Below are 23,390 nucleotides of genomic sequence, written 5' to 3' on the forward strand. Positions count from 1 at the left end.
TCCAAGGCCAGGGTGGACATTGGGGCTTGGAGCAGCCTGGGACGGTGGAAGGTGTCCCTGCCCATGGCAGGGGGTGGAACTGAATGGGCATTAAGGTCCTTTCCAATCCAAAACATTCTGGGATTCTATGATTACAACATTGCATGCCAGGCTGAGTCTGTGCCAAACCAAGACTAAAATCAGAATTGTTCAACAAATAACTCAAATAGCAAGGACTATGCTTTATTTTCCAGTTCAAGGAAAAGCTGGAGAGCAGCACTTAGAATCCCTGTGTATGAAATGAAACAGGTTCTGGTTAAACAGAAGATGTTTTAACCCACACTGCCACCTTTGCATCAACCCTGGGAAACAAAGCACTCAGTTGATTAGAAACAATTCCAGTAAGGAAATTAATTATAAAGAAGCTGAGAATGAAAATTGAAATCCATTAATTTTTTTTTTTTGTATATAAGTTGTTTCTCCAGGTACTGTACACACCTAAAATGGGCTACTCAAGAGCTAGGAGATAGCATATACCATCTGCTGAAATGTTTATAGGAAGTTTAAGAAAGTGTGCATATGCTTTTAATCAGAAATAATTGCTTTAAAGATTAGGAGTCAAACAAGAAGTCTTCCATAGGCATCCAATACCCTTGCAAGAAGCCTAAAAAAATCCCCCCATCAGGAGCTTCATGAGGAGATGGAAGCTCATTAAAAGGAAGGGAAAACAAATTAATGAAGGAGGGAAGTGTCTGAGGTGCCCATGGGTGCCAACTGGAGGCGAAGCAAGAGCACTGGGCGTTTTGGCAGGGAAAGGCTGGAAAAAGCACTGGGAAAGTCAGCATGGAGCCACAGCAGGGCTGGGAGTTCACTCGGAATAAACAGCTGCCCTTCAAATCCCAGCCTCTGCCAAGGGGAACATGAAAAGCTGCCCAAGCTCTGGCAGAGGCAGGCGATTAAAAAACAAACAAGATCTTGCCCATCTGAGGGTGGAATATGCAGTCATTTCTTTTCCTCATTAGGGAAAGGCTCCCTCAGTTATTGGTGTGGTGATTAATTGACTTCCAGGTGTTCAATATAGCGGAACTGGGTAGGCCAAAAAGCAGAACACCAATCCCACCTTGCAACTCTTAGCACAAATATGAATAAATTTTAAAAAATCCTCCTTCAAACAGAGCCATGATGGGGAGCCTGCCAGGGAGTCTGCAGGGCCACAAGATGATTAAGGCAGAAAAAAGGCTTAAAAAAAAGCTCAGAGAGAATAAGGTAGCAGCAAAAACCTCATTTCCCCCCCTTCTTTTGTGTTCATCATGGAAGCACAGCAGCACCTTCTCCATGTGGGATGTGCAGCAGGTTCTGCAAAAATCCATGGCCTTCAGAGATGTTACGGATGGAACAAGGCAAATTCAAAGTCGCACTTGTGGCAGGGGGTTTTAGACTCCTGCTGAGGGTTGTGAATAAAATAAACAGCTGATATTTTAAATTAATGTATTTAAATAGTTCTTAATAATTCAGGAGTGCAGTTGCATTCAAAAATCCAAACAGGATTTTTAGGCACCCGCCTACGTATTGATTTCACCATCCCATGATCCCATGGAATGATTATGGGGGAATTTACAATCCAGATGCAGAATATGCATTTGGGGCTTTCAAGAACAATAACAACAAAAACAAAGCAAAACAAAACAGAGAAAAACAAAACAAAAAAAACCCCACCCCAAATAAACATGACTTTAGGAATAAAAGTAATATATTTTCCAATATTTATTATCTTTTTTTTTTAGTTAATTTATTTTAAGATGTCCAGGAATGCCAGGCTTCCAATAGAAAGGCGTGAACAGTGAAGAATTCATTGTAAAGTCAGGATACAACAATAATTGTTGCACAGCTGATAACAAGGATTTTTAAAAAAATCAGATTTTTCTCTTTTCCATCTACCTGAGGTGCAAAGCGGAATTTGCCAACTGTAGATACTTAAGGAAAACGTCTTTTGGAGAAGACGAGAAGGAAAAGAGGGAAAAATGGTACATTTTGGGAGTTGAAATAATGCAGTTTTCTGCTCAGAGCTGCCTTTTTCATTTGTGTGGGGAGGTTTATGGTGTATTTTGAGGGGTTTTGTGCTGTATTTTGGGGTTTTTTTGCTTGTTACCGTGAAAATCACCGTGTTCTAGGAAACTGAAAACTAACATTCCTCAGCAAGGAAGGTTCTTTTCCGAGCAGTAATATATTCCTGAGAGGTGTTTTTTCTACAATTAAGCCACCAGACCATGAACCAGCTCCAGGTTTCACTCTGGTGATGCTGCTGTGATGATTCACAACCACTTGAGCTCCCACCAGGGACTCAGGGGCCAGGGCCACCACACAGGCACAAATAGACACTGGAAAATACTGCAAAGGATAAAACTGCATGGAAAGAAAGAGTTCCCAAAGTTTTGTTTGGATTCACCAAGGTGAGCTCAAGAAACCCATTGAGAGAAGGGACAAAAACCAACACTGTCAATTTATTATTCAGTCAAACACAGCAAGACATTTTCTATCCTCAAATATGAATTATTCACTGCTACCCCAGCCTGACCCGTGCTGGGATTCTGTGAACATTCACACGCACTCAGTGATCTGTATCCTCGTGATCCTCTAGGATGGGCTGTGAACTGAACAAGTGAAATAGAAATCTGATACAAATAGCTGCATTCTTAGGACAGCAGGGCTCATAAAAAGTGAGGGGACAAGTGGTGCTGAGTTTGTTCACACAAGGTAACACAAAACACTGAACACTGAGCTCCCTTCCAAACTCACCTATCCCGCCAGTCTGTATTAGCACCGTCAGTTCCCACTGGACATTTCACACCAATATTTGATACTCCGAAAATTATTTTTTCTACAGGCAGCTGTAACTGCTGCCAGTGGACTTCAAGTAAAGTCTCAGGCCCTTCCACCTGCATAATTCCCACAGCTCAGCTGAGGAATTTGCTGCTGAACTCTAATCCCTCTGCAGAACAAGGCTGAGGAGCTTTTATCCAGATGGAAAATATCACTAAAGCAACACAAATTGTCCCTGGTGCCATCCAGAACCCCATCCCAGGGAGCTCTGTACTATTAAACCAACAAAGTTCTTGATGAATTGATCAATCGTTATGGTCACGCTGGTTCTCCTTGTGTTTTCCCAAGGCTGGAATATGAGCTGTAAGTGGGAAATGAGCCGAGTTGTCTCCATGCTGTGCAGAGTTGCCTGTGACTTTGCCAACACTCTGCACTAAAACAGCAGGGAGAGCTGCAGAACCATTCCAGCATCATTCCTTGCTGCTGTCTCAGCTGCTCTGCCAGCACAACAAGGGCTGTGACAAAACACTAATGAGCAGAAATCCATCACAGAGCACTTGCATGTCAGCAAAATGTGGGGAATGTTTCAGTGGAGTTATCCAACCACAAAGGAAGTCAATCCAAAAAGCAGGAATCACGCTACAAATGTAGGAGACACACTAAAATCTCGTCATTAGTAAAACCATGTCTCATCAAATCAAATATATGTAGGACATCACTGTTCTCCCTCCTTTCCTGCTTTCCCACTGGCAGCTACACATTCCTGCCTTTGATCAGGCCCAGGGGAGGCAGTGCCTCACACCAGGCACCTGCAGGAATTCCTGTGCTGCTATTTGAAGGCTGATGTGGCACAGAGATGTGCAGGAATCCAAGGGGAATCGAATCTTCTGACCCTTCGCGTTGCCACAACACGGGAACTCAAACTACAGGCCAAGACCCCAACTGAATGCTTTGGAGACTTTGGAAGCAAACCCCAAGCACGGATTTAAAACACACTCTGAATCTGAAAGAGAATAGATTCACTGCAGGAAATTGTTAGATCAAGTTGCCATGGGAGCTAAAAAGTGGTTTACATAGCAAAAATTCTGGGCCTGGAAATACTTCCGAAAAAAGGTCACAACTACTTGAGGAAACCAAATCTACATTGCTAAACCCCAGAGATTTACAGTAAATTCACCCAATTTATATTTCTTAGAATTACAGAATCAGCAAGGTTGAAAAACAGCTTTAGATCATCTAGTCCAACCCATCAATCCATCACCACAAATCCATGTCCTCTATTGAGTGCCACGTCCACACCTTTTATTCATCCCTTCAGGGAAATGATGGGGCAGCCACAGCTTCTCTGGGCAAAGCTGTGCCAGGGCCTTCCCACCCTCACAGGGAGGAATGTCCTCCTAATATCCAATCCAAACCTGCTCTCTGGCAGTGGGAAGCCATTCCCTTTGTCCTGTCACTCCATCCCATGGAAAAGTCTCTTTCCATTATTCTTGTTAGCTCCTTCAGCTACAATTAGGTCACCCCAAAGCCTCTCTTCTCCAGGCTGAACAATCCCAGTTCTCCCAGCAGAGCTGCTCCATCCCTCTGATCATGCTGGTGCCTCCTCTGGACTCTGTCCAGCAGCTCCAGGCCCCTCCTGTGCTGGGACCCCATAACTGACACACAAATTTAAATCTAAATCAACTTTTGTCTTTATTTATTTTTCAGAAGTTCCCCTTCATTTTCAGAAGCCACAGCTAAAAAGCCACAGTGGGTAATTTATGCTGTGACCTGGCCTCTCCTGTCTTCTCTGGGGGTAAAATAGTGTTTTAGTGACCAATGGGAAAAATTAAGACACTGGATTAATTATTCAATTCACCTTCTTTCTATACTTAGCACTAAATTATCAAACAGCTTTTAGCACCTGATTTAGCTACTCAATACAACACATGGCTGCTTCCTTCTTGGGTTTCTGTCATGCCTCATGTTTATGCAATTTCTTGAAATGAAAACTGTAAAATTCAAATATCCTGGCAGCTCGGGTTGTTAACAGAGTAAGCTGTCAGAGAACACAATTCCTTCCATTCATTTGTAAAAACAAGCCACCTTCGATGGGAAAAAAAAACCAAAAACAACCCCTCATTTTGAAAGAGCAGCAAGAGAGCATAATGAACCCGAGCATGGAGGAAAATAGAGACTATTTTTATCAATGATGTCTCCCAGGAACAGCAGGGCCAAAAAAGAATTGAATTTCATCAGGATCTGATCACAGTGCTTACTAAATTGCTTTTTCTATATCTGACATGCTTGATAAGAAGTGTCCCCAGCAGTGTCTGTGCAGGGGACTAAATGAAATGCATTATGCAATGGGCCTCCTGCCTCAGCACAACCAGAATTCAGGCCAGAGCTTCTCCTTCTTCCAAGGTGATGACTGGCATTTAAGAACAATAAACATTTCTGTTTGATATTTGGCTTTTTTCCCATACAACTATGAAGCCTATTTCCTTGATTATTCCTCAAATTCTTGATGGTGGATTTCTTATTATCCCGATTTCCTGCAGAGGAGAAAACTGTAACAAGCACTTACATCTCCCAAAAATCAGAAAATATTTAATAACCACGTAGCACCACCATAATGACTTCCAGATTTTTCTTATTATCATTTCTAAGAGTAATGTATTTGCAATTAAAGAAATCCTTGTAATATTAGCCCAGATTTCTTTCCTTATAAATGTTATTTCTCACAGAGGGATTATTCTTTCTATCTATCTATCTATCTATCTATCTATCTCTCTCTCTCTCTCTCTCTCTCTCTCTTCCTAAGGACAACAGCCTGCTGGCTTCTCTATGTCTTTAGAATAATCAGCCACACAGTAATACACCACAAAAGGCACAAGAAGTTACAAGCAAATGATAAAAGAGGAGAAAGATTTGGTGAGAAAATATAGCCAGTACCAGAGGTAGAATCTTTCTTAATTTCAGCTGTATGGAACTAGATGAAAACTCAAAAAAACCCCAGAGAGTAATTAATTTGAAATACAAAAAATGAGAGAAATATCAAGATGAACAGGTCAGTATTTCACCCAGGCCTTTTGTCTCTTGGCTGACTCTCTTTAAATGGAGATTTTATTACAATAATATTGGTAGTTCTATCTCTTATTCCCACATTTCATCTTCCTGCAGAGAATTTGGCATTTTCTCAGCTGCAGGAACAAGCCAGGTCCAGAGTCTTACATCAGTGGGAATTTCAGAAGGCTGAAACAGGAGAGGGACATTTGGGGTCAGCAAAACCACACTGCAGTTCCCATTCTCAGCTTGAAGAATTTTCATTTTCTGTACTGATTTCCCTCTCCTTTGGGTACTCAGTGAGCACTTCTCCAGCCCAGGAGTGGGAATGTCATCTGGAACTACCTCACTACTTAATTCCAGCTGTATCCACCACTGTCCTCTCCTCACTGAAGTTTGCCACCCTGTCAGAGAAAGAATTTTAGGGAGAGATTTTGTGGACAGAGCCACAATTCTGCCTCACCATTATTAAATCAATTTTATTGCACTGATTTAATGCTAACGTTAAAAGTGGCATTTTTACATTGAAGGTTATAGGGGAATAAAGGTTTTTCCCACCCAAATTTTGGATGTATTTTCAATAAATTTGTGGGGATGTAACATGTGCGTGTGTACACACCTCACCTGCAGCACTTACATCCTTCACCCTTGAGCTCATCCTAACATATTCATAAGGTGAAACAGGATTTTTTTTTTTGTTTTGTTATATTAAATGTTTTTCTTTTCCAATCCCAGGACAAAAAGCAAGAATTATTTACCAAGCACAGCCCTGCCTCCCCAGGACTGCTGTGCTGCACAAGGCATTGATCCAGAGCCAAATGGAGATTATTCCCACTTTCTCCCTTCAGGAGAGGAAGTTCCACTCACCAGGAATTTCCTTGTTCTCCCCAGGAAAGACCTCTAGGATTCAAGGAATATTTTCCACATAGCCATTATCAATAGCATGGAGCAGAGGCAAACATGACTGTCCTGAGAATGGAGATTTTCCTTTCATTTCATTTCCAAGGAGGGTTTCATTTTAGCATGTGCTTGCACATATTCATCAATTAAGGTTTTTCAGATACATTTGATTAATTGAGGAATTAATCTGCACCCTCTGCATTGTGACAACAAGCTGAAAAGATAAATAATTCCTCCTGACCCCTAATGATCAGCTACAGTTTAATGGGACAACCCAGGCACTGAAATTATTCTCTCTGCAAGGCCTAGGGAAGTGACAGAGATGAGATTTTTTCTGGAGTGAAGTTAGCTAATAAAGCATCACTGCAAGAATATTTTGTTTAAATGTCAACATTTAAAGCCTTCAAATGCTTTGAAATTACATTTAGGGATCGAATAAATTGCTACATATATATTTTTTTTGTGACAACAGCTCCACTTGGTGCTGTAACAAATACAGATCTACGGAATAGAAAACAGAATTGAATCTTACAGGAGCTCCTCAGTCAACACTTGGGTGTTTTGGCACTTCACTAATTCGTTAATTGGATTTTTAGCCTCAGTTTTGCTGCAGGAAAAGGTGTTTTGTGCTCCTGAACCTGCCCTGCTACCCACACTAAATCCCTGGAGATCCCTCTCCAGCCTGGGATGGACTGGATTGCTGTGGCTGTGATCAAAGTTTGAATCAAAGCACCTTCTCTTCCTTCCTGAAACGAAATTCCTTCTAATTTCAGAACCACTGTTACTTCTTCCAAGCAAGCTCAGGACCTTTTTCCTTCTCAGCTTCTGGCAAAGCCAGAAGAACTGGGCATTTTCTCACCTCTAAGTTCCTAACCATGATGAGAAATAACAGGCAATTAATTAAACATTCCCAGATTAGAAAACAAAACAATAAATTATAAAACCAGTATTGTTTACCAGTTTATTCCTGCCTTGATAATGAATCAGATTTCAGATTTAATTTACAGTTTGATAAATAGGTAGCAAATGCCCCTGTTTTCAGCAGCAGCCAAATTTTGAGCCCAGCCTGAGTCTCTGGAGAGCTCCCAGAGTTGCTGCTCCTCCTGTGCCACCCAGTGAGCCCCATGGCCACTGTGTCCCATAGGCCACCCCATAACCCAGCCCCACAATCCAGCAATACACAAAATAAGCTTATCTCAGCCTAAAAACAACTCCAGATATGATATGCAGGGACATTTTTTCCCCCTGTTTCATTTTTTTTCACCAAAATCTTCTCATTTTTCAGGCAAGCTTGATCCTTTTTCCCTTAAAACCTCCATTTTAAGGATCAGAATTTCTATATATAAATACATATATATATTTTTTTTTGCCCATAGACAGCAACTCAACTTCTGAACCACAACTGGGTTAAAGTCCCCTGAAGTAAAGTGTCTTTCAGACTTTATTCCTTTATTCTTCAACCTTGCTATAATTTTCTCAACCACAGTGTTCTTTGAAACACCTGGTTCTTTCAACAGTCATTACATTTTGGAAGCTAAAATAATGGTTTTGTTTTGTTTTGTTTTGAAGGGCAAACCAAGGAAGTGAACCTCTCCTCTATCTGAAAAGCAACTATATTTAAAGATACAGGTTGATCTTAGATTAACAGGGACTGTTCTGCCTGATCAATACATCAGCCAAGGGAAGAGCTTGACTGGCTGCTGAGGAAGAGTATTCTCAGGTTTATGTATTCAGATATTAAAGTTCTTGACAATTTTTACTGACAATTCTTTTTAATTAGCCATCCTGGTATCCTCCCAAATACATAGAATTTAATTATCTGTAATATCACATCTTTGTGATTTTAACCTTTTCATACTTTGCTACTTTTCACTGACTTTTTCCTTAAAAAAAAAAGACTACCTGTCAAGGGATGGCATGTGGGAGACAGACAATCAATCCTAAAACGGGAAAGGATAGGGAAAATCACATCAGCAGATTTAAAACACCTTTTATAGCTCCTTATCAGGTCCTTGCAGATAATCAATAGCTTATCAAAGCTGTCCATTTTGACTTTGCTGAGTTATTAATTCAAAATCACTAAATCAGGTTAAAAACCAGCCTAATATTGTGAACTTTATCCAGTACCTTGAACTTCACATCAATCTGGTGATCTCTATAGGGTTGCAATTAGAGTGAAAAGAGGGGGAAGTGAAAATGGAAAGTTTGCCTAGAGTAAACAGAGTGGCTGCAGCCACTAGAGGATTTTATCATTGTTTTTGCCTTGCTTTCCCACTTCCAAAGCACTTCATGATTGCCTATCTGTTCATCTTTCATCTCTGCTGAAATTTAATTAGAAAAATTGCTATCTGCCTCCAAAGGCAAATAACTTGGCCACAACTCTACCTTCTTCCATAAAAAGCACCCTGACAACTGCAGAGGTGTCAGGGAAGTCAACCTGTGTTTCCCCTCCACTCAGCTGAGTCGCAGCATTGACCTAAACTGCTCCTGAAAAATTAATCCCTGGGAAAATGGAGCAATTTGCTCATCTTTCAGTGGTAGAGGAACTGTTCAGAGCCTCAGTCATGAAGTTCTTTTCTAATTTGCCTAAGAACAAGAATGTAGAGACACAGCCAGTTTTTAAAACGTTTTTCTGGTTATTTCCTGAAGGTATTTCCAATACCCTGTCCACCAAATAATTTTTGGAATGAAAGTACCCAGGAACTCCTATTCATCTCACCCCAGCACTAATTATTTTGCTCCAAAGATTTTTAGTCTAATTAACAACAGGGCTGGATGCTGCCTATTCAAAATATAAAATCAATTTTTTTTTTTCTTGCCCCAAACGATTTCTATGAAGAGAAACAATTCTCCTAATGATGAAAACTCTGTTTCTCTGTTTTTCTGATGAAAACCTGTTTTCTCTGGAAGGCAGACTTTGAACATTTAGTTTTGCCAGCAGACACAACTGTAGTCAATTGTGGGCTAATTCTAGCAGGAAGTGTAAATACCAACCCCTACAAGAGCATTTAGCAGCAGTCCCAAAAAACTGGACAGAGCCTGTTCAGCTGGGAAAGGAATAATTAGAAACAAATTAAATCCCAAATAGTTTCCTGAGGCTTGATGCCACTGAATCATGAACTCGTAAATGATGGGAATACAGCTAGAGAGCAGGACCCAAAGCACTGCTCAGCTTGTGACCAAAATGGATGTGTTAACCATAACAGGCCATAAGCCTCGGCAAAAGAAAGCAGCAGGAATGAAGAAGGAATTCAAAAGTTCATTCTTGAAGAGGGAATGCAAAAGATAGCAGTGTCCTGAGTATGCCTTGATTGAGACAAATCATGCAATACCGTGCCTCTCTAGGTTTATGCAAAGCCATGATTAAGCAATGTTACTTAGTTACATAAATGTTTTGGTTATGCTGCTTTTAACTATAGCTGAAAGGTATATAAATATATATACTGATGTGTGAAATCAATAAACTGGCTTCATGCTTGCATCAAGCTGGGGTCCCACCTCTTTGCCAATCGCCGTCAGTAAGTCTCAACAGACCAAAGGCTGCCAAAGCTCTTTTATCATGTTTGAATCAAAAAAAGCCAAATCTTAGTACAAATAAGGCAAAAAAAAAAAAAAAAAGGCAGATTGAGTTTGAACTCCTCCAGAGACCACCAACCCCCTAAATTAACTATGAACATTTGCAGTTTAAAATGTCCCGTATTTAACAAAGAAACACACATGAAAAAAAAAAAACAAAAGGACAAGAAGAAGTGGCAACTGAAGATGATTTTTCAGTTTTATGCAGTTTGATTGTTATTAGGGGATTATTCCTTCCCTGTGAATTATCTTTAAGCAGTCAGGTTTAAAAGTCAGCAAGAAAAAACCCCAATTATTCTCTGGGATCTTGCCACTCACACAGGTAAGAGAGGCATTCCTCATCTTCTGAAAGCTTCTATTAAAGTGGATTTAACCACACACATCCACTTCAACTCAACAGCCAAAATCTGAAGGCTGGGGTCTTCCAGTACCCCAAAAGTCTTCCTTGGTAGCTGTGTGGCAGCTCCAGGTGAACCAGCAAATCTATCCCACTTCAGAGGTGTTTATTTAGTGTTCATTCCATGGTAGATCCCTGGATCAAATGTCTTTTTTGCTGGTACTGATACATCCCACAGCAAAATAAGTTAATTAATTAATTAATTAATTAATTTAATGACCACTGAGGAAATCCAAAACATTTTGATCATTTTTTCTCTTTGATTAGTATATTCAAGATGGGGAGATGCCGTTTTCAGAATTTTCACTTGTGCTGCTGCAAGTTTCATATTAATGTGTCTCTGGGAGAAAATTCCAGAAGGTTTTGTGTTTGGGAGGAATTATGATTTGCAGGGCCAAAGGAAGGAACTGCAAGGCACATCAGTTGGAATGAATTGTCAGGTGCTTGTCATCCTCAAGACCAGAGGTACCCAAAACCAGAATCAATCACAGAGCTAACTAGCTTGGAGAAGACCTTTGAGATCATAAAGTCCAAACCCAGCACATCCTGTACAGTGCTAATTGATTACCAATAATCAGCATTAAATTGATTTATCCTGAGCTGATTAACCCTTGATACTCTGGAAGTGTCCTGTGCTGCCAGCCCCAGCTCACTCAGTGGGATTACAACACCTCCTCAGAAAAATGCAGATTTCTCCCCTGAATCCAAACGGATGCAACTGAAGAGTTCCTTCTCACTAATAAAGATCTGAGACCTTCTGGGGTGTCTCCTGCTCTCCAGTGTCTTTTTTTCACCCCTCTCAACTTCACAGCTGCTTGGGAATAATTTATTTATCATTTTTAGCCTTTCATCTCTCTGTGCTCTGCTCAGGCCCAGCTCCATAAGGGCACCTGAACCCACAGACCCTGTGAGGCTCCTGCTCATTATCCTTGAAGATTCTGGGGATAATCAGTACAAACCTAAACCCTTTCCATGCACGAGGATCCATCAGAGGTGCAAGAACAAGGAAGTTGTAGAACAGTGAGGTCGAATCTGGATTTAGTACAAAATCCTTGGTGTCAATGGAGTGTCTTAGTGCCTATGTGGGCCCATAATTACTCCATAATAACCCCAGGGAACCCCATAATAAATCGCATGATTGCAAATCTAGTCCAGCAATTAATTAAATAAATCTAGTCCATATTTTGCTGCTTAACAGGCTGTTCTTCTTTGCATGGTGACGGAAAATACCGAGTATAGAAGTGAAGGAAACCTTCACAAAGTGAGAGCAACAGGAATGGACTGAAGGTGGAAAAATGGAGGAGAAATTATCTTGCCCATGTTACGAGATATTCATGAGGTTGTACCTCTTAACTTCATGTGATACTTGCACATTCTGATAATAAATGCTAATTTATTCAAGTCTTCCTTATACAAGAGGGGGAAAAAATTAATTACCAGAGCTGATTTGATACAGAATCCCTAAAATATAATATAAATATAAAGCAATGTAACAATGACAACAAAAATCCCCAAACCTAATCAACAACCAACACAGGTTTTCTTGGAAATTGGAATTCAGCTAATAGCAAGTAATTAATTCCTAACTTTTTGCCTCAGTAAATTCATGGATAGATTCCAACTATACTGGACAAAAATATTTCTCTTACCAGTGCCATTAAATGCTTTATTTTAGGGGTCATCTGAGTGGACATCTTGCCCAGTAAAGCAGGACTTCTCTTTCCAGCTACTGCCTCTGAATAATTCATATTTCAACTTTGTTCCTCATTCATTAATATTCCTTCTCATCTTCATTAAAAAATTAAAAGCAAATTTAAAAAAAAAGATGGTGTTAAGCTAAAAGTAGTCCTTTAGCCTAGGGAGTAGGGTAGTGGCAGCTATGGAGCAGCTTAGTAAAGAATAAATATAATACATAAAAATGTAATGGATAAATTTAATATAAATGTTTCCTAGCTGAATCCAGGTATCATCCGTGTCTTCCAAAGGAATTATCGCTTAAAAGCCAAGTAAATATTTGAGGTTCAAGGTATAACTTCTTCCACTTAGCCTTATCAAAAGTGTTGCAAAGAGATAAACAGTGAGGAGTCTGTGGTTCATCAACAGAACCCAGGTCTCACTTCATAGATCAGGAGCAGTTTGACACAAGAAAAGCTGAAAAACAAACAAAAGCCGCTGCCCCTGAGCACACTGCAGCTCGGGAAGTTTAAATAAATGAGTTTTGCAGCTCAGTACTTAAATCCCAGGTCAGATTTTTCCTGGCACAACCCCTCTCCCTGGCAGGCACTGCTTTGTCTTCCAGTGGGGAACATGCCTGGCCAAGGGCAGGAGCAGAGCTGGAGCTGGAATCCTCTGACTGAGAGGCAGCACCAGAAAAAAGGTATGGTTTGTGTTATACCTTCAGATAACCAGATAAAAACCCATAAGAACACCAGTTATTTATAATCCCTGCCTCATCTGCTCCCACACAGGGAATTCTAACAGATCTGTGCAGATGAAATGAGGTCACAGTCCCTCCTCCTCAATGTCTGAGCGCTCACCCTGAGGATGCCCCACACTCAGCTGGACAGGGAGCTGCCCCTTTCCTTAAAATACCAGCAAGCCCAAAGCAAATTAAAGTAGAATTTAAAGTCAACGGAGTTCTTCACAAAGTCCTAAACACAACACAGCTACAAAGGGTTTTTAAGTACACCGAGGTGTAGAAGTGTGTGTGGGGAAGGTGTGGAAATCAATATTCCAAAGTTAAATACAGATCATCCCTCCCTTCCCTTGACTCATCCCGAGGATAACTGCAGCAGCAGTCCTAAAGCCACACCAAGCAAGACACCAAAATGTGTGGGATGGGAAAAAAAGAGTGTGAGGCACAGGACAGGAGGGGAGATAAGGCAGGGAGGAGCAGGAATCTCCACACTTCCAACCTCAACCTGCCCTTGGCTGGAGGCAGCAGGACACGGAGTGTGTGCTGTGATGAGCAACCAAAGTTAAAAACCCTAATGTCAAAGCTTAACGTTATTTTAATGTCATCTTAATGTCAGAGTTAATCAGGTGGGGCAATACCTGGTGATTTGATTAGTTCTGCCTTTTTATATTCTTATATATATGAATCAAAGGTCACATATCCATATTAATTCAGCAGTCCCTGTTTCTGTTCCACCCACCAGAGGTGCAGACCTCCAAGCTGTAAGAATGGCAATTGGCACCAAGTTGCAACAAGAAATTATGCAGTTCTCACCTCATTTTGGGATTCATGTATGCATGGAGTGTGAAATGAGCCTTACACTCACCTCTAACCCAACACCATGGATGGATTAACTGACAGACTTAGCACAAGAACCTACATGGGATGAATCCCCATTGCTCTTCAGTGCCTCTTGATCAAAACCTGATAATATCAATAAAAATCTTTTCAGAGGTCAGTGACTAATGCTTCCTTTTCCCAAAAATCTCTCTCCTACAGTTTATAACAACCCTCCATGGGGGTAACATCAAGTCGCCATCCAAAGGTGCTTCTTGGGGGTATTTTGAGGGCAAAAGATGGACAGCTCAGGAGAAGCAATTCCAAAATTTACCAGATTTCTGCAAGACTCAGCCCTTGCAGCCAACAGGCAGCTTGGCATTGGATCCAAACTGGAATTTCACCATCATTCCCACATGCATCTTACCTTGGTTTCCTCTTGCTTGGCACAGAAAACACGGCATCAAGCACGGGTGATTTTTTAGCTACAGCTCCCAGGTATGCCCACAGGAAAAGACGACAGGCAACTAGATAAAACTTGGAAAAATCCCAGAGGACTTACAGGATCCGTCAGCTCGGGCAGGCTGGCTTGGTAGGTGAGGGGTCTGCAGTCCCGGGTGTTGTTCACCAGCACACAGGGCAGGAACATTGGCCCCAGATCATCCCCGTCGAGCACGTCCACGGTCAGGGTGGTCGTGCTCGTCCGCCGTTCATTCAGGTTTTGGGCTCGGTCCTGTGGAGCAAACCAGGTCCATCTGGTGAAACTTCCTGAACTGAGAATCTCCTGAAAAAAGTCTCCTAAAAATCTCCTAAAAAGAACCACCCAAAAGGTTTTAAGCAAGGGTAAGGATAAAATATACAAGCATCAGAATTATTCAAGTTCCATGAGTAACTACAGGAGCTTCTGCCTCAGAATTGCAGCCTGAAAGGCTCACTAGTAGAAGTAGGAGAAAAAGTGAAGAAATACTGCAAGACATCTATATCTCAGAAAAAAAATAAAGCTTGGGACAACTATAGGATTAAAACTATAGTAATGCAGCATGTTGGTAGAAGATAAAAAGGTCCTGTGCCTTATTTATAATCCAAAATTGTTGTGGTTATACCTAAAGTACACAAGTCTTCTTTCTTCCTTTAGTGAAGAAACACCATGACTAGCTAATATTTTGTTTAAAATACTCAAAAAAATATTCTCATTTTCACAAAGGAGCTACTGCATGAGCTTCCTTTGCTGAGCTAAAATCCTGGGGAGGAATATGTGCCATGAATTACATCTTGCCCTCCTATCCTAATAGGATATAAAGTAGATGCAACACTGAAAGAAAAAAAAAATATTTTTTAACTTATGCTGTTTAATAACATCATCTATATAAGATGAAGAGGCCATTGCTCTAAATTGGATTGGATACATATTTATTTTTCTATTTTGCAGTCCAGTCAGTTCTTGCACCAGCTACATGTTTAGAGTAAATATGGGAATTTCTGCATTCAGCTTTCTTCATGGTCAATGATGAAAAACAATTCCAGCTACAAGGAGCAGCTTTCATCGTCAACTAAACCATTTCTCCATTCCTCCAGTAAATGTCTCTGAGTAATTCTGGATCAAAGCAGATGGAGAGTAATTAATTTCCAGCAATATCTTCAGGTTGCAAGGATAGCAAAGCACTGATAGCGTAATCAAAGGAATGTGATTGCACAGTACACACCAGAGAGAATTCAGTACAGCCTGTGAGGTTATAGAATTCCAGAATAGTTTGGGTTGGAAGGGACCTTAAAGCCTAATCAGTGCCACCCCTGCACTGAACAGGGAAACCTTCACTACCCCAGATTGCTCCAAGCCCTGTCCAGCCTGGCCGTGGACACTTCCAGGGATGGGCTGTGCTTTATGGCTTTTCCCAGCAAAAGGAGCTGAAGGGACAACAGCAACAGCATTGGCAGCAGGTCAGGGAGGGATCCTGCCCCTGTGGCCAGCCCTGGAGGCACCTCTGGAGTGCTGTGTCCAGCTCTGGATCCTCAGCACAGCGGGGACAGGAGCTCCTGGAGCGGGGCCAGCGGAGGCTGCGGCGCTGAGGAAGGGCCTGGAGCATCTCGGTGCCCAGGAAAGGCTGAGGGAGCTGGGGCTGTCCAGCCTGGAGAGGAGCCCCAGCTGAGAGGGGCCCTCAGCCCTGGGTGTCCCTTGGACACTTCCAGGGATCCAGGGGCAGCCACAGCTTCTCTGGGCATCCTGTGCCAGGGCCTGCCCACCCTCCCAGGGAGCCCTTACGGGAATTCCTTCCCAATATCCCATCCAACCCTTCTTTCTGTCAGTTTGAAGCCCTTCCCCCTTGTGCTGGGACTCCATCCCTTGGAAAAGTCTCTCTCCATCCTTCTTGCCAGCTCCTTCAGGTCCTGGAAGGCCACAGTTGGGTCACCCTGAAGCTTCTCCTCTCCAGACTGAACAATCCCAACCCTCCCAGCCTTTCCTCCCAGCAGAGCTGCTCCATCCCTCTGATCATTCTGGTGCCTCCTCTGGACTCTAGCTTCTGGTGGCAGAATGCTGAGCATGCCATAGAGTACGTAAGAAAAGAGATTGCAAAATGTATATGCACTTCTGTGTCAGAGAATAACAGGAAAGTGAAGGTGTGGATTCAGGATCTCTTATTGTTTCAGAGCAAGTATCATTTCCCATGAACGAAGATGTATCACAACAGCCATGAACAACAAAGGGGAAGTTTTCATTTCAGTTGTTATCAGAAGGACAAAAAGGGGAAAAAAAGCTTTCACAGCCCTCAAGGACACCAAAAAACCCACCCTGATGACAGATATCTGAGATACAGTTTATACATCACTTTTCTTCTCCGTGCGAGTTATCCACTGTCAGCCACTCTGGAAAAACCTTTCCATACACTTGTGGCATGCCTTGAAGGAAAAATCACCTCTTTATAACAAAATGTATTTCCAAGCTGAAGAATACAATGAAATGGTGCCCATTAAACTCATCTGAGTGAAAATTAGCCTTGACTGATTTGTTGGAAAATGGGACATTTAGTGCCATGAGGCTGCACTTTTCTTCATGGGCTGCACTGCACATTTGCAACTTGCTCCTTATGCCAAAAAGGTTGGCTTGTACCACACTGAGCAAGCTTTTTTAAAGCAGTAATAATATGCCTGAGCTTTCAACAGCCTGGATAAATCTTAAATTAGATCTTCAGCAGAGGAGGATTTATCAGAGCTGGTATTTTAGCAAGGCGCTGCCTTTCCTTGGGAAGGAAACTAAACCTGCACCTAAATCAGGGGAAATGGCCTTCAAGAGATTTATACTCACATTTGCTTGAACAATGACAAAATAACGAGTTTTTTCTTCATAATTTAGTCTTTCCCTCAGAACTACTGCTCCAGACAAAGTGAGAGGAATATCAAAGGTCCTGTTGGAAGTCTGCAAACGAGAAAACAACACAATAAAATTGAACATACTACAAAGTTAAGCTGTGTTGTAGCTGGGCCACAACAGGATGTTCTCTTGGCTGGTACTCCAAGGCTGCATTTGCTCTTCAGATCAGAGATTATAAAGCTTTCTATGTTTTCTCCCGTCCCAGTTTCCTCCTGAAGATCCCCACAATAATGAACCTGTACATAACACAATTCTCCTGGGTTCTTTACCTATCCATTGCTACTTCCAACCACAAAAGTCTGACTAGTCTGCTTCTTTCCCCTTTGCCATCCTGAATTTGCAGTGGTGCATTAAGAACAAATGCTCAAGCTTAGAGATAAGAAATCCACATCATTGTACTTATCTGCTCTTTATTCTGCCTTTCTCGAGGGCAATGAAGTGCTAAACAAGCAGGGAACATTTAGTTGCCACTTCATGCATATGTTTCTATCGAAGGAATTCACATTCCAGGGTAAATGCAGATGTTAAATCTGGTGAAATTCAATTTGTTCTGTGTATTTGCTTCCACAGACTCAGGTGACAAAGTTGGGGCAACAACTGGCAGGAAGGCACAAATTTCTGGCCTGAGATCCAATTGCAATTTCATTAGCAAATTAATCTAATCTAAAAAAAAAACAAAAAAAAACTTGCCATGCTTCAATCTCCCAGTGTCAAAGAGAGTTAATATTTAAGTATTTTGAACAGACAACAGAAATACAAGATTCCAAACACAGCAGAGACACTCAAGAATGTTGTTTCTTTACATCATATAGGGAGGCCTTTTTCCTCTAAGAGCTTAAATAACTGCTAAAATTGCAGTTTGTTTACCAGCAAATAAATGAGAATGAGTGTTGAATTCCCCATGCTGCAGGTATTTATGGTGGGCAGGAAAACAGGATTGAGAAGTATATCCCAGACTGATAAATAACTGGAGATAGTCTGAATTTGGCACTCAGCTTTTGGGATAAAATATTCTTCATTCCCACCAAGAGGGGAAACATCAGTTAGGAGATTTATACTGAGGCAAAACAGAAATCATGGAATCCCAGAATGGTTTGGGTTGGAAGAGATCTTAAAGCCCATCCACTGCTCCCCCTGCCACGGTCAGAGACACCTTCCACTGTCCCAGGCTGCTCCAAGCCCCATCCAACCTGGCCTGGGACACTTCCAGGGATGGGATAAACACAGCTTCTCTGGGCATTACTGGAAGTGAAATAATCCAGCTGCTGACAGCTAGGCAATGAGAGGGAACATAAATTCATCTGTGGTTACAGGGCTCATGGGCAGACAGGATAGTGGACATGAAGGAAAACAATTCTTTATGTCCAACAGCAAACTCTTGTTAATTTGCTACTATATAAATATAAATATAAATATAAATATAAATATAAATATAAATATAAATATAAATATAAATATAAATAATATAAGAAAAAAGCCTGAATGGCTGTACCTTGTCATTAGGATTGTACTGGATGACATATTCTATCTGGCCATTGGGACCATCATCAATGTCAATAGCACCATTGTTTCCAGAAAATCCTGTGAAGATGGTTGTTCCAACTGGAGTTAACTGCAAGAACAGCAAGAGATCCCCATTAAAACCTTAAGGTTTTCAAGTTAATTTTCACCTTATTTTTCCCCCTAGCTCTGGTCTTTAATGCATCAAGACAGAACTTCATTTTTCTCAAAAATAAAATGACGAAGATGATAAAAACACTCTTTAAACCTGAAAGAACCCATGAAATAAATGTGGATTAATCCAAATAAAATCTCCTTTTTCAGACTCAGGGAGCAAAACAAGGATGAGCTGCAAATGTAAACACAACTGATTTGACAGCATCTTCATAGCAATGTGAACAGAGCCAGATTAATATTGTAATATTGTTATGTGCAAACACAAGCACCCATAGAGATTCATGGCTTTGAGCAAACACAGGAGTGATGCTGTTGCTCCAATATCATGTTGGCAGCAATTGAATACCCATTAAATTATGTTTTGAAAATGGATCAATTTATAATTATCCTTGCACAGATAAATAGCACCAAATCAAGGCCCATTGAGAGCAAAGACAAGATTTCTTGGGAGTCATCATTTCTGAATTTAAATATTCAAGAAACTTTGCAAGTAATCAACCTGAAAGTGAGGAAGAAATGAACAAACACATGTGGATTCAGCACAGCCCTTTCTCCCTGGTGCTCTCATTGCCCCCAGGTTTGTGGCCCTTAAATTCCCAGAGTCCTGCTGGCCCCTCTTCTTTCCTCCAGAACTTACACGAATTGCTGCATATATATAAACCTAGAGGGCCTAAAAAAGGTTTGAAATGCTGGAAAAAAGAGCAGGGGGCAAAGAACAGAGTCATTCTAGCATTTGGTGCAGATGTGGAAGTTATTTCACATTCTGTTTTGTAGTGCTCACAATAAAGCGAAGACTTAACTCCCCATTTCCTCCTGCACCCATAGCTCCTGTTTTATTTATAAAGCTGCTAATTAAGAGTGTATTGGTTGGTGGAGTTCTCTGGCAAACATTTTCAGGGCTGAGAATTCTGGATCTTTGAATTATAACCCACCAATCTGAAGCCTATTTATGGTAAAAAAAGTAGGGTTTAATTTATAATACCACCAATACACACAGTTACACCACAACTCTTCATGTTCATGCTTTGCCTCTAACTTGGCTTATTTACTCCTGGAACAGGCAGCAGAAGTGACACAAGTGGGTCTAGGAAGTTGACTGTACCCTCATGGGTTGGGATGTGGAGGGGAGAAGGGGACAGAAGATGGAAGTAACCTGAAAAACAGCTGGGAAAAGTTCCAGGGAGGTTTGCAGGGGGTTTTCCCACCACTGGGGACGGGCTGCTCCCTGACATCCACTCAGATACCCCCTTGCCACCTCCTCAGCAGCTTGGGAGAAGAAAATCAACGTTCTTCAGGGAAATGGGGGAGACCAGGCACCCACTCCCTGGGTGGCCTCTGTCCTTCACTACCAGGCAGGACAGATGCACTGGGGAGCATGGATGGAACATCCTGCCAGCAAAAAATACACTGGGATGGGGACAGAGGGACACAAACCAGCCCTGTCCCCTATCCTAGCCCTCTAGTCCAGGCTCAGCGTCACTCCTTAACTCCCAACACCCCTCACCATTTTCTCCTCGCTCCTGGCTGCCACATGGTGTTTTCCCCTCTCTTAATCCCCTTTTCCCCTCCCTGAACCCCCTTTTCCTGGGGCTGGCTGAGGGTTGGGATGTGCCCAGTGCTGGAGCCTGTGGATCCCTGAGCCCAGGGCATCTCCCACCTCTCCTCACAGAGAATCCCCATGCCCTGCCTGGGCACTGACACCCTGCAGCTCAATATAAGAGAGTCTAACCAGTTCATCCCAGTTTAAACAATGGTCCCATCAGTGGAAAGAGCCAGGCACTATGCTGGTTGGTCATGGGGTGGCATGTGATGGAAATCTCCCAGGCTTTTGCTGTCCAAACAGAACACAGTCTTGGTGCTCCCAGATAATCTGAGAGGAGCAGCTCTGGAGAAATCAGACATGTAGAATGCCATATTGGTTTGGGTAGGAAGAGACATTAAAGACCATCCAATCCCCATCCCCTGCCATGGGCAGGGACACCTTCCACTATCCCAGATGCTCCAAGCCCTGTGTCCAACCTGGCCTTGGACACTTCCAGGGATTCAGGGGCAGCCACAGCTTCTCTGGGCACCCTGTGCCAGGGCCTGCCCACCCTCCCAGGGAAAAATTCCATCCCAATATCCTATCCATCCCTGCCCTCTGCCACTGGGAAGCCATTCCCTTTGTCCTGTCCCTCCATCCCTTGTCCCCAGTCCCTCTCCAGCTCTCTTGGTTCCCCCTTTAGGCTCTGGAAGGGGCTCTGAGGTGTCCCTGGAGCCTTCTCTTCTCCAGGAGAACACCCCCAGCTCTCCTAGCCTGGCTCCAGAGCAGAGGGGCTCCAGCCCCTCCATGGCCTCCTCTGGACTCATTCCAACAGATCCACATCTTTCTTCTGTTTGGTATCCCAGCACTGAACACTGTACTTCAGATGGTGTTCCATAGTAAAAAAAAAAACTTGTATTTCACACTATTAAATATTGTAAATATCCTGTTACATCCAAGCAGCCTGGGAGATGACAGACACCCTGGAGCTGCTGGCACAGCTCCCACCAGTCCATTCTGACAGTGTGCAGATAAATAGTGGCCAATATAAAAAGGCTCAGCAGCATAAAGCACATTATTGAGTGATAACAAAGGAGACAGTTGCAAAAATGACACATCAGTAAACACCAGAACTCCAATTCCATGCTCCAACAGTAAAAGTCAAAAGCTAAAGTCATGCATTTGATGTATTACACCCAGAATAACTGACTGCAGATGTGCAGATCTTCAGGACATGCATGTTTCCATTTTATCAAAGTTTTCTTTCATGCTACACAAATGATACTAGAACAGAACGCTGGAAAAAAATATCATCTCCACTCTTTCCTGACAGAGCTGCAGCAGCATTTGGACAATGTTCTCAGGGATACACAGGTTGGGAATTCTGGGGTGTCTGCATGGCTGGATGATCCTGGTGGGTCCCTCCCAGCTCAGGATATTCCATTATTCTGTCATTTCCAGCCTACTCAAGACCTCACATTAGAGATTCCTGCACCCTTTAGAAAAGTTCAGATGATCTCTTAGCCTGATACTTCAAACCCACTTCCAATCATGTGGGAGAGGCCCTCAGCACTCCAAGGCTCACAAACTTCTTACACAGAGATCTCAGCATTTTTCTGATTTTTTACTATGATATTTGCCATTAGCCAGCCATAATGCATTTTCCCACAATTTGCAAGGGATTTCTGAGAGCCTGCTGTCACTTTCTTGTTGGAACAACAAGGAGAAACTCAGTTTCGCTAATAAATTGCAACTTTAGCCTGAAGAAAAGGAGGCTCAGTGGGTCAGGGCACCTTGTGGCTCTGCAGAACTCCCTGACAGGAGGGGACAGCTGGGGAACAGGGACAGGACAAGGGGAAACGGCCTCAAGCTGTGCCAGGGGAGGCTCAGGTTGGACATTGAGAAAAATTCCTTCACTAAAAAAGTGGATTTTCATTTCTCCATAGGAACCTTTGGTATGTCCAAGGGAAAGGACCTGAAGTTGTGCATCAAAGGGCTTAACCCTGCTGAGTGTTTTACCTTATGCAAAACAAAATGTTAGGGAATGTAAAGAAACAATTCCAGGAGCATCAGCAACAGCCTGAGGATAATCACCTTTGTGGAAACTCAATCCAGTGGAAAAGAATCATGACGACATGAAACAAGAAAGATTCCAAAAAGAATGCAATTAAACAAATAAGAGGAGATGCACACAATAAATCTTCCACAGTCTACAGCTGTAGCACTTAAAATTTTCCTTCAGTGTGATTAATGGGTATTAGAAGTCGAGATGCAGACAGGAGCATTCAGCTCTTCCATAAAACATTTGGAAAAAAAAAATCACTATTATTGCCTATTTACAAAGATAAAAATGAATAGTTTTTCAGAGTGTCCCAAGGAGCAGAGAAAAGCCAGATTTACAGATAATCATTCTGAGCTAGCACTCTTTTGATGATGGCTACCTGCAAAGATTAATTATTTTGATACCACATGGAAAAAGACAAGAATAATTACACAAGAAGAAATGAAAATTCAGCACAAATTCTAATTCTCAACAGCCCAAACCCGAAGTTTTGAGATGACTGAAGTTCAAGAAAGGCTCTTACTTTGGAAAGGATTCCCATCTCCGCTAAATTAAAGGAGAAAAACAAAACCCCAAACTAAATAAATGAACCAACCCCAAAACTGTGGTTTACATGCATTTAATAAATACTGTCTTCCACAGTGTTCTAGAAACTCCACCTTCACTTCCAAGCAGAACATGCTACTAAATGCTCCTGACTTGCCCTGAAGGAGTTAAGAAGGTGAAAAACTAACAGCAAAGAAAGTGAGTTTTATAAAACCCAGGCAATGAAGAGTTGGAGCTGTATTTAGCTCAGATAAAAATGATCCAGAT

The 23,390-nt window shown here is 42.0% G+C and overlaps 1 protein-coding gene across 5 annotated transcripts in view; it reads right to left on the minus strand.

Moving 5' to 3' along the window:
- The window catches only part of PCDH15 (protocadherin related 15), a 264,399-nt gene that overhangs the window by 168,748 nt on the left and 72,261 nt on the right, over positions 1–23,390 (minus strand). For all 5 annotated transcript variants that reach the window (XM_062496847.1, XM_062496842.1, XM_062496846.1 and 2 more), the window contains 3 exons: positions 18,809–18,928; positions 17,251–17,361; positions 14,512–14,682 (listed from right to left, as the gene is read on the minus strand). In XM_062496847.1, the coding sequence (XP_062352831.1) occupies positions 14,512–14,682; positions 17,251–17,361; positions 18,809–18,928 (402 nt within the window). The remainder of the gene's footprint in view (positions 1–14,511; positions 14,683–17,250; positions 17,362–18,808; positions 18,929–23,390) is intronic.

Source organism: Cinclus cinclus, chromosome 7, assembly GCF_963662255.1.
Source record: "Cinclus cinclus chromosome 7, bCinCin1.1, whole genome shotgun sequence".
Taxonomy (NCBI): domain Eukaryota; kingdom Metazoa; phylum Chordata; class Aves; order Passeriformes; family Cinclidae; genus Cinclus; species Cinclus cinclus.